Source organism: Cuculus canorus, chromosome 7 (genome assembly GCF_017976375.1).
Source record: "Cuculus canorus isolate bCucCan1 chromosome 7, bCucCan1.pri, whole genome shotgun sequence".
Lineage (NCBI taxonomy): Eukaryota > Metazoa > Chordata > Aves > Cuculiformes > Cuculidae > Cuculus > Cuculus canorus.
In genome coordinates this window covers 7,459,667-7,476,843 of record NC_071407.1, presented here as the reverse complement: position 1 = coordinate 7,476,843, position 17,177 = coordinate 7,459,667, and the positions used below count along the sequence as shown (strand labels likewise).

The window sequence follows — 17,177 nt, the reverse complement described above, 5'->3', positions numbered from 1 at the left end:
AGGCTCTAGGCCTGGTTAGATCTAATCATTCCATCACGAAGCAGCAGAGGTGTCTTTACAATGTAATTCCTAGAGCTTTTGGTTTGTGGAGGGCTTAACACAGGCTCAGCACAAGTGATGCGTCTGATCTTCCATAGCCTGAACTAATGTCATGCCTACTACAGAGGTTTGATCTGGACAGCTCTTCAGGGCTGATTTAGGGCCATCATCTCTGGATGGCCAGGGCCCTAATGAACCTAAATGGACCTGACCAGCTGCACCTGGCACCTCTACTCACATCCTCTGCCCATGGGCCCAGGACTATTTAAGCCCAGCCCTGGCTAAGATGTGTTTTAGAGCTATTAATGTGTGTTATGGAACCTCCTTGGTGTCTATAGGGTTTGTGTTTATTTGTGCTTGTTTGCTAGGTCACCAAATGTGCTCCTGACCTGCAATGGACTTCTCAGTTCAACTTCAGTCCCACCACATTACTTGGAAGCTGACTTATTTTCCAGGCTCCTAGCTGAATCCCAATGCTATAGCCAGGCCTGTCCCATTTGCCTTGTGTGGGTACGGTGGGGTGGATGCTGGCTGTTTTTGTGGGGGCTCCTTGCCTCTCAGGAGTGGCTGCCCCTCGCAGTTCCCCAAGGAGAGGAGTCCCACAGACTCCAGTTTTGCCAGAGCTGCTCGCAATGCAGAGCTCCTTATGGATTTATGTGCTGTATTCTTTGGTACCGTGTCCAGTTTTATTAATTTAGTAAGTATGTACCAATTTGCATGCTCTTCTGGATAAATATAGAGGGATGGTAGCACTGTCTTGGACCGAAGGTCCCCCAGCCTAAAACTGTTCCTGATGGTAGCCAGTAGCACACCCACAGAGAAAGAAGCTTGAGTGCTGTGTGTCTCCTCAGTTCACTTTTGCAGCTTCAAGTAATGTATAGCTAAAGCGGTACTTTTATGTTAAGCAGCTTTTGATTAAACTTCCTTCCTTTAATTTTCTTTGAAAGAAAACAACCCAAACATGTTAAGTTTTCTGCATCTGCAATGTGCTAGTTCCATGGTTTAACAAGGCATTGCATGGAATAGCAGCTGTCTTCTGATCAATCTGTTTGTTAAATTGACCTGAAATCCTGTTTCTGAGAAACAGCAAGTGATCACTTGCTGATAACACTTTCCATGCTGCTCTTGGTTTTTACAACAGATTGGCTGGCATTTCACACTGGTTGTATTCCTTCCTCAGTGGAAGTAATTTAGTTGTTCCTTGTACTTTTGGCCACCCTTACTGCTTTCTCTATGCCTTTTTATATTCCACTTTGTGCCTTTTAAGTAGACCAGAACAGCTGTATTCAAGATATAAGAAAGCACTAGATCTGGACTAAGTAACGATGACGTACTGATCTTTCCAGTTCTGTTCCTCTCTCCTTTTTTAACAGTTCCTCACACGCCACTTGAGTAACGCAGAGCAGTTTTGCAGAGGTGTCTGCCATGGAACCAGGATCTCTGTTTTGAATAGTAGAAGCTAATGTGGAGCTCATGTTTTCCCCCCCATATGCTTCGCTTTGCACTTTAGTGAGAGTGTTTTGTCCAGCATTTTGTTGCCCTGCCAGTCGTTACTGTGAGCTTCCTCCAAACACTTGATGCTCTGCTTTAGTTTTGGTAGACTGAGCATCTCTGTTGCCAGGAAAGACTGGCACCTGGTGCTGCTTGCTGTTTAGGGTATTAGTTACTGGTGAAGAAGACAGATCACAAGTGTTTATCTGTGAGCAGTTGTTTATTCTTGCTTGTTCCCTGGCTTTTAGCAGAGTTTTTACTGGAGCAGTGATTGTAGGTGTTAGTGTTTGGGTGTTTGTGTTACCTCAATTATTCTGTTAGCCCTCCTGGTTGTCTTTTTCTCCAAAGTTCTTGCTCAGCATTTTATTCTAGCCCATGTATTCTGCTTATGTGAGGCTTTATCATTAAGTTCTGGTTCCTTCTACTTTGGCTGTGTGCGGTATTTGGAGAGAAATAGTTCTTTTACTTCTCAAATAATCTATTATCTTATAAAAATAGCTTGTTGCCTCTTCTTTGAGCAGAGCAGGTCTTTGGAATGGCAGAAGTCTTGATATCCAGCCCTCTAGTAAAGCAGTCTTCAGCAAATGGTCAGATTGAGGGGGAGATGGTATGGTTACACTCAGCAAAGAATTTGTGTGCATTGCCAAAATTGCCTCCTGCTGAGAGCTGATCAGGCAAATGTTCAGAATTCAGGTGTATGTGGTGTTGGTTTCACCTTGCTGCATCTGAAATGGGTCTGTGAGCTTGGCCAAGTTTCCCAGACTGCATCCCTTTTTCACTGCAAGGAAATAAAGGGAGGAGAGAAGAGTATGGAGGTACAGATTGGTGGTGGGGTACCAACCCAGCTGCAGCAGGAACAATAAACTGTGCAGATGTTTGTCTCTCAAAACATGTCAATTAAAATAGTTAGCAAAACACTGGCATTTAACACATCTTTATAGAAGTGGATGTGGACAGTGCTGCTCTCTTGTCTGTAGTAGAAAAGCCTCTCTGCAGGCTCGCATTTGAATGGGTTGGTTCACATTTGAAGGGCTTTATACTGAAACAGCTCTAGACTTAATCATAATGAAGCTTTTTTAAGAAAGTACTGCTGAGAGTATATTGTTTCCCAGCTCCCATTTCCAACATCTGTTTTCCAGTCTGAAGAGATGTTAGACTTGGTGGCCTGCTTTCCGCTCTGACAAAAGGCTGTGGTGATAATGAGTTGTGTAAGAAGGCTGGACCGACTCTTCCTTTTACTCTATAACACTTTGCTCACCCGCTTCCCTCTGGTGAGGAGCAGCAAATATCAGCAGCTCTTAATGGATGAGGTGGGGGATGGGGAGAGCAAGGCTTATTATTATTTGTTCCTCCTTGCAGGAGGGAGAGGGTGCTTCAGTAGCTCTTCCTTGTCTCCAGCAGCATTGTCCCAACGCTTGGGTGTGTTTTCTCCACTCGTGGGACAGCGGGGTGGATGCCAGTGTTTTTGGAGGATGGCACGTGTAAGGGGAAGGTGGTTTCGTCCTCCTTACCCGTCACCATTGAACAGACTTTCCTTTTTCCAGCCTGAATTGAAAAAAAAAAAAAAAAAGAAAGGATGATTTTAGAGGGTGTCACCACTGTTGCTAGCCAGGGGCACATGGTGTCAAAATTACAGCCTCCCCAAGTAATGGAATTTTCACATAATGACCTGAGTTGGAAGGGACCCACAGGGACAGAGTCCAACTCTTCTTCCTGCACAGGACAACCCTGACATTCACACAGTGTCTGAGGGCACTGTCCAAATGTTTCTTGAATGTTATCAGGCTTGGCTTGTTTTCTCTTATTACCTTCATTTTATTTGTTGTTGTTAAATAACGCACAGTGTTCCTATGCTGGGCAGGGACCCCCATTCCCCTTGCCTTCCCAGGGGCTGTGGAGGGTGTGGCTGTGCAGGCCTGGACAAGGGCTGTGCCAGCCTCCTGAGGTTCAACAAGGCCAAGTGCAAGGTCCTACGTCTGGATCAGGGCAATCCCTGGTTTGAGTACAGGATGGGGGATGATGTGATTGAGAGCAGCCCTGTGGAGAGGGACGTGGGGGTGCTAAGGGAGGAGAAGCTCGACCTGAGGCGGCACTCTGCACTCGCAGCCCAGAAGGCCAACCGTATCCTGAGCTGCATCAAAAGAAGCGTGGCCAGCAGGGCGAGGGAGGGGATTCTGCCCCTCTGTTCCTCTCTTGTGAGACCTCATCTGGAGTATTGTGTCCAGCTGTAGGATCCTCAACATAAGAATCGCAGAATCATAGAATAGTTTGGGTTGGAAGGGACCTCAAAGCCCATCCAGTTCCAACCCCCTGCCATGGGCAGGGACACCTCCCGTTAGACCAGGTTGCTCAAAGCCTCATCCAACCTGGCCTTGAACACCTCCAGGGATGGGGCAGCCACAGCTTCTCTGGGCAATGTGCGCCAGTGCCTCACTACTGTTATAGCAAATAAATTCTTCCTTGTTTCTAGTCTAAGAATGATTTGGAACTGTTGGAACAGGTCCAGAGGAAGAACGTGAAAATGATCAGAGGGCTGGAGCCCCTCTGCTTTGAGGACAGGCTGAGCGAGCTGGGCTTTTTCAGCCTGGAGAAGAGAAGGCTCTGGGGAGACCTTATAGCAACCTTCCAGTGCCTGAAGGGCCCGCAGGAAATCTGGGGAGGGGCTTTTTACGAGGGTGTGTAATGATAGGACGAGGGGGGATGGCTTTAAATTGGATGGGGGAAGAATTACACTCAAAATGAGGAAGAATTTCTTCACGGTGAGGCACTGGCCCAGGGAAGCTGCGGCTGCCCCATCCCCGGAGGTGTGCGAGGCCGGGTTGGACGGAGCTGTGACGCCCCGCGGGAGGTGTCGCTGCCCCCCCGCTGGTCCCTCGCAGCGCGCCCCGCTCCGCGCTCCGGCCCGGGTTTTGCGGGCGGTGCGGGCGGCGCGGAGCACGCTGGTGCGCGCGGGGCCGCCCGCGCCATGGGAGCCGCGGAGCCAGCAGCGCCCCTTCCTCCGACCGCGGGGCGCCGCGCCGGTACGTGCGGGACCCTGCCCTCCGGCCCCGTTCCTCCCTCCTTGCCCTTTGCCTCGTGGCGCGGCGGGGTGGGGGGCGCGTGTCTCTGCGGGTGCGTGTTTTAAATGCAAAACGCGGGTTGTTGCCCCGAAGAGCTCGAACCCTCGGCTCTCCCTGCCCGCGCTGCAGCGGCCGCAGCCTGGCTGGAAAAATCCCTCCGGCCGGGGGTGACTGCCCGCAGCCCGCACGGAGCGATCGAAGGGACCCCCCGGGCTTTGTTCCCCCGTGTAGTGTCCCGCCCGCATCCCCCCCTTCCTGTGTCTCACCATCCGCCGTGTGTCCCCCATCCCCCTTCTGTCCCCTCTCCCCGCATCCCTCCTTGTGTCCCCCCCCGCATCCCCCTTCGTGTGCTTCTCCGCACCCTCCTGTGTCCCCCCCGCGTGTCCCCTGTATGTTCCCCCGCACTCCCATGTGTGTGTCCGCTCTCCCCCCGTGTGTCCCCCGCCTCAGCCTGTGTGTCCCCATCCCCCCGTGTTTGTTCCCCCGTGTCCCCCCTCCCCGTGTGTCCTCCCCGTGTCTGTCCGCCCCATCCCCTTCGTGTGTCTCTATCCGCCATGCGTATCCCCCCCGTGTCCCCCCAACTCGTGTGTCCCTATCTCCCCCATGTCCGTCCCCCCATCCCCCTCGTGTGCCCCTGTCCGCCATGCGTGTTCCCCCCCCCCATCCCACTGTGTGTTCCCGTCCCCCCTGTATCGTCCCCCTTCCATCCCCTCCGTGTCCCCCCCATCCCCTGCCCCCTCGCTTCCCCCCGCGCTCCCATTGTCCTCAGCCCCGGGCAGGGCTCGGGGGGGGCCGGGCGGGGCCGGGCCACGAGGAGCCGCCGCCTCCCCTGGGCCGGCGCTGCGCCCCCCCCCGGCCCCAAAGCCCCGGGGCGACCGGGGGCTTCGTGCGGGGGAACGGGCCCCGCGGGCTCGGGGGGAGGGGACGTGGGGGCACCGGGGGAGAAGGGGGCAGGGAACCGGACAAAGGTGTGGAGCGGGGCGGGCAGGCACGGCGGACAGGGAGTCCTGGGGCAGCCCTGCATCCGATCACCCGCCCACCCAAGCCTGTCCTGCACCCACTGAGCCTGTCCTGTATTCGCGTAACCTGCCCCGTGCCCACTCACCCACCCACCCAACCTGTCCTGCATCCTTCCACTCACCCAAGCCACTTCTGCACGCACCCAGCTTGTTCTGCACCCATTCAGCCTGTCCTTTATTCACCTAACCTGTCCTGCACCCACTCACCTACCCACCCAGCCTGTACTGAACCCTCTCATCCACCCATTGAGCCAGTCCTGCACCCATTCAGCCTGTCCTATATTCACCTAACCAGTCCTGTACCCACTCACCCACCCACCCAGCCTGTCCTGAACCCTCTCATCCACCCATTGAGCCAGTCCTGCACCCACTAAGCCTGTCCTATATTCACCTAACCTGTCCTGCACCCACTCAGTCACCTACCTACCCACCCACCTCCCTAACCTGTCCTACACCCCAAGGATATTTAAAGAGCAGCATCAGTGGCATCTCGGCCTAGGCAGCAGTAGCCCAGCGTGGCGAGGTGCTGCTCCTTTAAGGAGGAGAGAGGAACGTGCAAGTAGGGGCATCAGCAGCTTGTGTCCTGTGAGCAGGGAGGGATGCACCAGCCTGGATGTGGTAAAGGAGTTGTAAGAGCATGAATGCAGTGACGGCGAAACTGGGCAAAGATGCACTTGCAGCGTTAGACTTTTAAAAGTAGTGAAGCAGAGTTCTAGATCAAGGTGTCTCTTTAAAATTTAAAGCCAATGGAGAAACCTGAGAAAATAATAATAACAAAAAAATCTTCCAAGTAGTAGCTCTTCCCAGCTGTGCTCGGTACTGTTTTTTAAGGTGCTCTTGTGGAAAGGCAGAAGGCTGTTCTGTGCAGTGATCATCTTGTTTTCATTAATGTCAGTCAACACTGATTAGGACTGGAGATTGAATCCAGAAAACGTAGCATTTGTTCTTGGTCTGGGCAAAACTGGGGAGGTCGCCTGATCCACCCTGGCTGTGAAGGAGAAGAGGGCTGGTTTATGCTTTTCCAAAGCAGTTTCTCCAAGGTTGAGTGGTGGTTGCTGCCAGGATGAGGCTCAGTTCCTCCTGACAGAGGGGTTCGGAGGAGACAAGGGAGAGCTGCGTTGCTCAAAGCAGGTATTTGGGGAAGGATTGAAGGTGAGACTTGCCAAGGAACTTCCTGATATTTATGGTTTCTGTTAGATCCAAGTCTTTGCTATGTAATAATTCAAAACCCTGACTGATAGCATTTTATTATGGCTGCTACCCATGGCTGTTAAAGCTCGCCTAAGCATTTCCATCCTGCTTTCTGTTTTCAGTTACTTACATTTCAAAACACCTTTCAGGCTGAAATTTTCCAGGCTTAATCTTTGCCTGAAGGTTCTTCCCTCCACCTCCCCCTTCTTTTAATTGAGTTTGAGATAAGGTGATTCAGTTAGTGGGTTTTTTCTCTTCTTTTTTTTTGTTGTTAAGAAAAAACAAAGTCCTTGAAGAATGAAGTCAAATATTACTAAAACAGTTCAGTGTTTTTGAAAAGCATAAATGCAGAATTAGAGTGGCATATGATTACCTGATGTTTTGTTTTGTTTGCTCTTTTTGATTCAGAAGTGCCCGGAGTGTTCTGGTGGAAAAGGCTTTTGGTTGGTGAACCCTTAGAAATTACTTGGTGTCTTTTTGCTTTTTAACATTCCCCCTATTCAGGCTAAGCAGAGGTTAGACAAGCCTGTGCTCCTGCCTGGGCAGGGGGGAGGACACTTGCACATGCGGTGTGAGTCTTCACAATGGATTTCTGGTGCCAGTTGTTTGTCTGAGGCTTAATCTGGTTTTGTGGTTTAAGCAGATGTGGTTCCTTGCCACGCTTTTTTAAATTTTTTTTTTTTTTAAATCGTTCTAATAGAGTTTTCCCTAACCCAGGAGGGCTTTTTTTTGTGGTCTTTTTTTATCTGTTTCACTGGCTGTGCAGGCTCCAAGGTGCATGCTGATGTCATGACACTGCAAAATGCTAAACATCGACATCTCTTGCTGAATCCATTGTGAGTGTGTTATTTCAGAGCTGCCTTCAGCTCCCTGCGCGGTGGAGGGGAGTAGGACATGGTGGTAGTCCTGCCTTATCCAGATCTACCCTCCAAGCGCAGAGGTGGCCTTCTGGGTCCAGAGAGAACAAAAATTTAGGGCGAAGTCCTTGGTGCTTGGTCTGCTCAGCATCATCTGGTGTTGCTGGTGTCAGTAGGAGAAGGATTGTGCTTTGGGTGGACATCTGTGAATGGCATCCTGCAGTGCCCGTCCCAGATTTGCAGTTATGCTGCTGCGAAGTCTTGGCCTAAGTCAAGGTTTAATATATATGGATAAAAGATTCCTGGAGTGGCATAATCCTGGGAAGTAAAGCGGAAAACTTACACATAATAAAATGGAAAACAGTGCTCTTGAATGGCCTGTGAGATTACAGAGGCACCATTTGAAACAGGACTGCCGGAAAAGAGGTCTGTGTGGTGAATGAGGGGGGACATTGAGGATGCCTCTATCTCTGCAGAGGGAGAAATCCCAGGGAAATCCCACTGCCTGTGGAGGGAGCTCAGGGAAATCCCACCACCTGCCCTGGGAAGGGGGAGAGGCTTCTCCACAAGGCTCAGTGTGGAAGAACTCGTGACACTAAGGCAGATGAGAAGCTTCATTTTTATGTCTTAACCAAAACCAAATGGGTGCTCAAGGATGAAACAAGCGGGGAAGGAGAAAATCAAAGTGAATTCTCGCTGGCTAACCCATTTCCCTTCTTTTCATATACAAAGTGTTGCACAGAGCACTTGGCAGATGCAGGGAATTAGGCAAGATTGAAAAGCAGGTGACATTGGTGTGACTGGGAAGGATCTGCAGGTGAAGTGACATAATTCTGGAAAGCCTTGGGAAAAAAGCTTTTGCACCTAACATGTGGGTCAGATTTTCTAATGTCTGGCTTCTTTGGTGTCTTTTGCATCTCCCTGTAGAGCATTTGCTGCTGGAAGGTGAGGTGCTTTTCAGTTTGAAGTTGTAGATTAAGGCCTGCTTGACAACAAGTCAAATTGAGGCCCTTATTGCTTGGGACCTGTTTTATTTAAATGGCTTTCATGAGAACTTCCAGGTCTCATTTTCCTACCAGGCCAATCTCAAGTGACTTTTTAAAAGATATCTGAACACTGAACCAAAATATATTTAATTAGTGTGCTTGACTGTAGGGAAACCACGCTGAAATACTCCCATATCCATCATTGTTCCCCTCAGCTACCATGTAGCTGTGGTTTTTGTTCAGGTCATGATGCCACAAAAACGTTGCCATCATTTGATGAGAACACATCTTTTAATCTCTTTTTTTTTTTTTTTCCCCTCCATCTTCCAACAAGAGTTAAGTTATGGGCCAGGCTCTAAAAGGACTACCTCTAAAAGGAAAACTTGCTTTATTGTTTTTATCCTTCTGTATAGAGGGAAAGTAAATAAGAAGAGTGTGTGTTGGTTATTGTGGTTTGGTTTTTGGTTTGTTTTTTTTTTTTTTTTCTGGAGGCATTCCAGCAGTGTGGGCTTAAATTCCCTAATTACTTTCTAAGAAAAATTCTTATTATAATTGTTTGGAATGTTGACCAAGATGGGACTAAAAGCTTTAGCTGTTGATTAGCTTTTTAGCAGTATTTGTTGAAGATTATAGCAGTCGGTGGGATTGCTCCAGATTTATTACTGTGAATAAGCAAAACTTAAGCAACTGGCCTGAAAACCAGCTTTCAGCTTCGCACATGAATTAGCAGAGAAGAGTCAGCTCAAGCAACAAACAGCTTCTGGATGCACCCTTATTATCTAGGGCAATTCCTTGCAAACCCTCCTGCACCTATTGCTTGTCTGTCCTCGGCTCTAGGGGACCATGTGGTGGGTCCTGCCTGACTTGGCTTTCAGAAGAGAGCATTTGGAGCCAGTTTGTTTCTCTCCAGGATGATGGAAAACTGCCAAGTTATTGTATTGCCCCATGGGATTTGTTTTCGATAATCCTGCTAAGTCCACATCAATATTTTGGATATAGAATTAATTTCTTGCTCTGCCCAATGTGATAAAGCTGTTTGTTGTTCTTAAGAAGTGATATGAGGCGATTTGCAGCTGTTAAAGGCATCAACAGGGTCATGGTCAGTCCTTTAAGTGGAAAAGGGAAGGTAAAATATTTCTTAGCATTGCAGAAAACAAAACTTGAATACTGAGCTGCTTCTACCTAATATTTTGGTGCTGAACATGGACGAGTAAATAAATAACAAAGTAATTTAGTGTTATTAGACACTTTATTTAAAAAACATTGGACAGTTTTTATCTAGCGTTTAATGTTATTGTGGCACGCTAGTATTCATTGAGACTATGGGTTTTCTTTAAGGGAAGCAAAGATCTTTTCCCCCAAGAGCTTGCAGTCACTGTGGGGATCAGGTGCTCAGAGTCCCAGACAAATATAACTGAAGTCAAGTATTAATTTGGAATGAAAAAAACATTAAAATTTTCCTTTAGGGCTCTATTGCCCAGATCAGTTCTGAAAACAGACCCAAAACTCGCTCCAGTGACAAAATTGAAGCAAAATGGGTAAAACTTTTGCTGTTCTTGTGCCTCTGTATTGTCATCTCGGAACAAGACAAATGCTCTCAGCCTTTGCAATCTTCTTTAAGGCAGCATTTAAATGTCAGTCAGTTTCCTACAAATACCAGCATTCTTTGTTAAGCAAGAAAAAGGGAAGTCTTCAACCACCCCGTGCTCATTTTGGCCCTGAGAAGAAGCAACACTTTGGCTTTGATACTTTTCTAGGTTTTTGCCAGACAGAAAAAAAACCGCAAACCAGGAGGATCTGCTTCAGTCCTGAAGCAACTGTGTTGCAATTTCCAAATGCAGGTAAAGACATGTTATCCTGTAATTGTAAGGATGCTTTTTAAAAAAGTACTAATTTGTTGCAGTGGAGGTTCTAATTGGTGATTTTGGTGATGGTGCTCCCCAGACTTCCACACAGCAGAGGCAACTGCATTTGTAAAGAAACAATATGAGCAAAGCATTTTACACATTCAGTATCTTAAAGAATCCAGTCTCTGTTTCCACTCCGGGTCTCCTGTTTTCTGTTGTCTTTCTGCTTCTGTTTCAGGGCTGATAAAGAGAAAAAAAACTCTCTCTTAGCTCCCCTCCTGATTCACACATTCCCATGTTGTGTGGCCCTTGTTGTTTGCTTTCTCTCTCCATCTCCTGGCGGTGGTCTCTGAAAGGAGCTCGCATTTCCTCTCCTGCCACTGTTACAGAGGGCTGCCAGCTAATGGCTACAGATAGCTACCTGCTGCTTGCTTCCAACTGGTTTTGCAGCCTTCCAGGCTATCCTTTGGAATGATGAGCCACAAGAAACCAGGGAGACTTTTTGCCGGCTGCCAACAACTCTTTCAGGGTCCTGCTGACATGGTGCTGATGCCCTCTTTGGCTCTCGATTCATGGAATGAGAGTAACGGCTGTGTCCTTCCCCTGTGTGTCTCCAGAGAAGGACCGGGAGGGAGGAAAGCACTAAGATTACCTTCGTTTCAGCTTTGTATTTATTTTGCTATTTCAGTATCTGACCCAGCTTTTATAGAATGCTTCTGCGGGAGCTGTTTGGGTCTCTTCTGTGGCCTTTGAAGCATTACCTGCAATTCTAAACAACTGCGTGTGTCTATTCAGTCTCTCCAGGTTGAATGTTTTGCTGTGATGAAGCAGGGATGCTGTTAGGTTGTTTATTGTGGGTTTGTTAGGCAATATTTTCTGATCTGACCTTACAAGTGTGTTCAGCCTTATCTTGTACAGCAGTGCTAGCTCTAAAATGGTATTTGAGTGTGTGGAAAAGCTCTCAGTAATAAGGTTAATCTGATATGTAATATGGGGATATTGTACAGAATAATCACGGCTTGTTTAGGTAAGATGCTTGGCTTATTTGTTGTAGTACACAGGATCTGTTGGCTTACTACTGCTGGACAAACTAGGCTTCAAAATACTTTAAGTAAGCTGTTTGAAAGGAGTTTGGGGAGTGACTGTCAGCCTCGGTAGGTGCTGCGGCCACTGGGCAGCCTGCGATGGGCTGAGACAGTCCAAAACAAGCTGGCTGCCAGCACACTGGTTTGGTGATCCCACTCCGAGGTTCTGCATGCTGGCCGTGCCGGGCCATCCCCTCGATGGGCTCGTGAGCTTACCTTGGCACAATGCAGCCCTGTTTGATGGCTGTAAGCTTTCTGCACCCCTTGTGCTGTTGGTGTGTTTGTGGCCTGGGGGCTCTGTTCTGCTCACGGATCTGCTCTTCACATGCTCTGTGCCTTTTCATTTACCCTATCCCAGCCAAATGTGGCCAGTGTGGTACCATTAAACACTTCTGGTGTGTCTCGTAGGCTGGGCTGCGCTAGCATAGCTCTCCCTACCTTCAGCAGAACTCGGACCAGGCTGAGAGTAAGCGCAGCCTCATCCTCCTGGCTTTAAGGTGGGGTTGAGGTCATAGGAATTGAGTGGTGGTTTCAGGAGCCTGGTGGGAATCTTCCTTCCTTTTCTGCTTCTTCAGAAGCAAGGGTTCTTTTTTTTTTCCCCCCCATGTCCTTTAGGAGTCAGGATTTTAAACATCACCCCCATGCTGCTTGTTCTTCCTTTTCTTTCCCTCTTCCCATTGGTGAGGGGCAGGTGGCCTGTAGGTGATTTGTTCTGGGCTGAAGGAATTAAAAGGAATGATGACAAAGGGAATGCAGCCTCCTGCCTGACACTACAGAGCCTCTTGCTCTGGCTCTGCCTGCTCCCATTTTTAGGCCTCCGTTTTCTACCTGTATGATCTGTTCGGCTAAATAAAGCTTTAGAAAGCCTTTCACAGGTCCTTAAAATCACCATGTGCTTAAAAACTATGTACTTGTGAGAATTGCTTTACGTTTAAAAAAAACCAACCCACCTGAAAAAAAATTGATTTGGAGCGTGAAGAATCTGTTGTATATTCTGAGATGGCTGAGTTTTATTTGGGGAGTTGGGGACTTCTGTGTCGCATTTGCGTGGTTGAGGGCAAACGCGTTCGTAGTCAGAATGATGGAGCAGAGCCTGCATAACATGTTCAGTGTAGCCAGACGGGACAGAATCAAAGTTTGCAATGAAATGCAGTGCGCTATGTTATCCTGGGAGATAACGCTGGGAAAGTCAATTCTTCCCCGGTCTAGTTCCCCTGGGAATAACTCCGCAAGTTGGGCACCTTTGGGGAGCTTGTTACTTATCCTGCTTTATCTGAAATTATACCATGGTGGGCAGCTGATGGATGGTGGAAGAGTGAGAGATGCTCTGGTGATGGTATGTTAGCGCATATGCATGATAAACTCAGCTTTGTTCTTTTTTTCCTGCATGTCTTTACAGTGGTGGCTATGCGGTGGATGTAAACTTCACCCATCCTTACTCTAGGGATGGGGTGGTTTATGAACTGTTAGTAAGGCTGAGAAAATTCAAACTTCTTAGAACTGACGTGAAACAGTAAATGTGTGATTGTTGCCTGCCTGGTCGTTTGAGCTCTGCTTTCTCCAGTGTTTGTGTTATAGGCATTTAGGCAAGCTTTCCGTTTTGCAATATAGAAATATTTTCAAAGCTTTTGTCTTAATCAAGCGTAATATCCAATCCCAGTATTTCTAGGTCTACCTGTACCTTTTTAAATATTAAACTCCAGTCATTTTAGTATATATGCAGCCTTGTAGTGAGAGGTGTCCCTGCCCATCGCAGGGGGGTTGGAAATGGATGATCTTTAAGGTCCCTTCTAACTCAAACCAATCTATGATTTTATGATTCATTAATTAGCATTATAGTAATCCTATTTCTTATCTTTTTCTCTTTCAGAGTTAACGCTTTATCGCCACAGAGGGCAGCAATGGGAGTATGCAGTTTTCTGTTGAAAAATTCTCTCAAGAGCTCATGATTTCTTTCCACTTCCCCTCTTAACGTTTCTACTGCTCCGCAGACATGGCTCACCACACGAGGCCTTCCAGATTAGTCAAAAAGGAAGAGTTAGGCAAAAGGAAAAATAACCAGGGCAAAAAGAAATCTAGCCAAGTGAGAAAGAAAACCACAAAGACTTCCACAAAAGCTGTTAGTACTGGAAAAAGCAAAAAGCCAGCACAAGAAAAAGATGTTAAGAAAAAACAGCAAGAAAAGAAACCAATCATGAGCTCTTCAGGTAGACTTCTCAGGAGCAGTGTAAGCAGAACCTTGTCTGGAGCTTCTTGGGTGACTTTGGAGAAAGCCGACAGTATCCTCTTTCATAACCAGGATTCTTTCAGCATCAATGGCTTTACAATGTCTCTCCGTAACCGATCATTCTCCCGTAGACTGTCCCAAACTCCAATTGCAAAACCCAGGAAAGCTGCAGCACAGAAAAGGCTAGAAACAAAAGAAAAACATGAACAAGAAGCCCAAGCAGTAATAGAAGAAAAAAATGTTGAAGGAGGTGAAAGAGTTTTTGAACAAGTTTTAGCACAAAATGAGTTAGCTCCTCTACCTGTACAAGGTGCTCCATGTGGTGTTGGCGAAGAGCCTGCTACCACGTGTGCCACTCAGGACAAAGAGGTAGGAATACCTGAAACAAATGACTCCCTTCCAAGCAGACAGGTAACTGCTAACGATTCAGAAGCATCGGAGGTGAAATACGAGCATGAAAACCTGCCCTGTGAACAAACACCCAGTGATCTTGAGACGGGTAGTTTGGCTGAAGCATTTGTTGAAGGTGCTGTGCCGGTGCTTCCATCTTCTCCTTCTGACTCCGTAATCACCTCTGAATCAAACTCGAAGGTTTGTGCAGAGACTCCCTTTGACCTGGTGCCTAACAGTAAAGAACCTGACTGCAGTTCTGTCGATACCTCAGACCACAGCTCAGCAGTACCCTTAGAGGAGTCAGTCCCACTTGCCAAACCCCACATGGGGGCAGAGTTGGACCTGGTGCTACCTAGTGAAGAACAAGACTCGAATTCCACAGCTATAGTTATCTCTGAGATTAACGCGCAAGAACATTTATTGGCAGATGCAAGCTCACTTGCAGAGTCCTGCTTGAAGGCAGGCTGGGATTTAGAGTCTGGGGTTAAAGATGTTTGTTCAGAGTCCAGCTCTGTAGCTGCTGCTGAATCAAATTCGCTTTCATATTTCGAAGGTGCTAGTGCTGAATCAAATTTGCTTTTATATTTTGAAGGTGCTAAGGCTGAATCAAATTCGCTTTTACATTTCAAAGGTGCTAAGTCTGAATCAAATTCGCTTTTACATTTTGAAGGTGCTAGCGCTGAATCAAATTCGCTTTTACATTTTGAAGGTGCCAGCGCTGAATCAAATTCACTTTTACATTTTGAAGGTGCTAGCACTGAATCAAATTCGCTTTTACATTTTGAAGGTGCTAGCTCACCTGCAGAATCCCACATGAAACTGCCTGTGGATTTTGTACCTGTTCACAAAGAGCTCAACTCAAATGTGGATTTGAGCTGTATGAGAGAGAATTCAGAATCTTACTCAAAACCCGTATTCACAGTATGTGAACCAGTTTCCGATACCTCTTTAAACAATATTCAAGTGGGGGATATTGAACAGCTTGTTAAATGTATTGATGCAGAGACATTAATTTTGAATTCAGGTTGTGTCCATACTTCATCTCCAGACTTAGAGAAAAGTGCAGTCGATAAAATCTCTGGTGAAAGCTCTGGACAATTCTCTGAAGGTATTGTTTCGGAATTGCCTTCAAGCACAGAAATCTCCACTCCTGCCTCAGAAAAAGCCATAAATGCAGGTTTGCCAGCTGACTCAAGACTGCAGCATGATGATTATTCATCACAGCTGGGAAGTGTCGGAGTAAGCCTGAATTTGGTTCAGGACAATGTGAGAGACAGCACTGAAGCAGTAGAGGCTTCAGGGCCATCCTCTCTTAAAAATCCAGCTGGTGATTACCCCATTCCGTATTCATCCCTGCTCCCTATGCTAGAGAAGAAGAAACGAAGGCGTTGTGGAGTCTGTGAGCCCTGTCTGCGGAAAACAAATTGTGAAGAATGCAGCTGTTGTAGGAAACGCAAAACTAGTCACCGGATATGTAAAAAGAGAAAATGTGAAGAACTGAAAAAGCCGCCGCCGCCAATCACGCTACCTTTTGAGGTAAGCCAGAGGAGCTGCACATTAAGTCACTCTTTTGAGGCTAGAGGTCCAGTTTGGCAAAGGGAAATGCTGGTCGCTGTAGAGCTTCAGAGAGCTTAGGATAACTGTTGGAGCTCACAGGTTGTGTAGGAACTTTCTGTTGTCATCAGTAGAGGCATAGGTCAAAGTGAGCTGGGGCCATTCCTGCTGTGTAAATGCATAAAATCAGAGATAAGTATGGCTTTAACTCTGTGTTGCAAATGTTGGCACGTTGGCCAGATGATGAATTAATTGAGGGCATGAAGAGATGAGAAGGATTGAAGGGTGGGGGAAGGATGAGGATAGTCTTAGGAGACTGTAAATTATTAGAGAGAGGGTCTGTATTTCAAAGTACTTAAGGTTAAAAAGCAAAGGAAGGCAGGCTGGTTGCTCTTTAGTTCAGATAAAATAATTTGCTAGTGATGATAGACTTTGTGGAAATAAAGTTAAAAGCTTCAGGATCAAATACTAGCTGCATTTCCCCTTTCACATCTCTCTGCTTTTCTAATTGCCTGTTCTTCTGTTTCTCTCATTTCATTCCTCCTGCCTGTCTCTCTTTGTCTTTTACCACATCCCCCATGCGTACTTTCTTTTTATGTGTTTCCTACTCATTTTTCTGATCCATCAGCCTTTTATAACCCAGGTCATTACTTTTGGAACAAAGAGGAGGGAAAAAGTCAATCTGTATGCCCCTGTGATAACAGCACTGACCTTCTGAGAGAGATCAGTTCAAGATCAGGCTTTTCATCAGGTAAGTAGGGAGTTGAACGTAGATTTCCCACATCCCAACTGAATTCCATGACCTCTGAGCTGCAGAGTTAGCCTCTGCACCTCCATGTCCTGCTGCAAGCGTTCTGCTTTCTATGATCCAGTGGTACCTGAGCCATGGAGTGGAAGATGCTGTCTTGGTAGTTAAGTCACTGGGACATTTGCCTTGGGATGTGGGAAACTGAGGTTCAAGTCTCTGCACCAGCTTGCACTCCGAGCGGAGCAGTTCACTGTAAGTCCTGTATCACTCAGGGGATGGGATATTTTCCCCTTTGCAGAGGGAGTATATTTTAAGTTATAATGTGTAGGGAAATAGTTTCAAACAGCTTGGCTCAGAGTTCATTAAAAAAATATCTTTGTGTCTCAACTGCTCCCAAATGGTCTTTAAATAAAGAGAAGAGAGAAGGACAGTTACTGAAGCTGTCCTGCTAAAAAAAAGGACAGCTATAGTGTGACTTAAGATACATATTAAAACAATAAAAGTGGTAGAGACTGATCCTGACTTTTTACAACCAAAGGGAAGTGACATTCTGTCCTGTTGTACATTTAGTCAGGGGGGTTGAAGAAGCTCATGGGAGAGAGAGTTGGTGGGGTTGAGGTAGGAAGTGACCTAAGAGCTCTGTTTTAAAAAGGGTTTTGGCAGTGTGGGTGAAAGGAAGCA

At 47.0% G+C, this 17,177-nt stretch overlaps 1 protein-coding gene across 3 annotated transcripts in view; it reads left to right on the top strand.

Annotated features, from left to right (window-relative positions):
* The first annotated feature begins 4,464 nt into the window (after positions 1-4,464).
* Positions 4,465-17,177, top strand: part of TET1 (tet methylcytosine dioxygenase 1) — a 74,703-nt gene continuing 61,990 nt past the window's right edge. For 2 of the 3 annotated variants that reach the window (XM_054070973.1, XM_054070970.1), the window contains exons 1-2: positions 4,465-4,550; positions 13,445-15,730. In XM_054070973.1, the coding sequence (XP_053926948.1) occupies positions 13,568-15,730 (2,163 nt within the window). In that variant the 5' untranslated portion in view covers positions 4,465-4,550; positions 13,445-13,567. Of the gene's footprint in view, positions 4,551-12,695; positions 15,731-17,177 lie in introns of those variants that run through there. The other variant, XM_054070971.1, reaches the window with a different exon arrangement.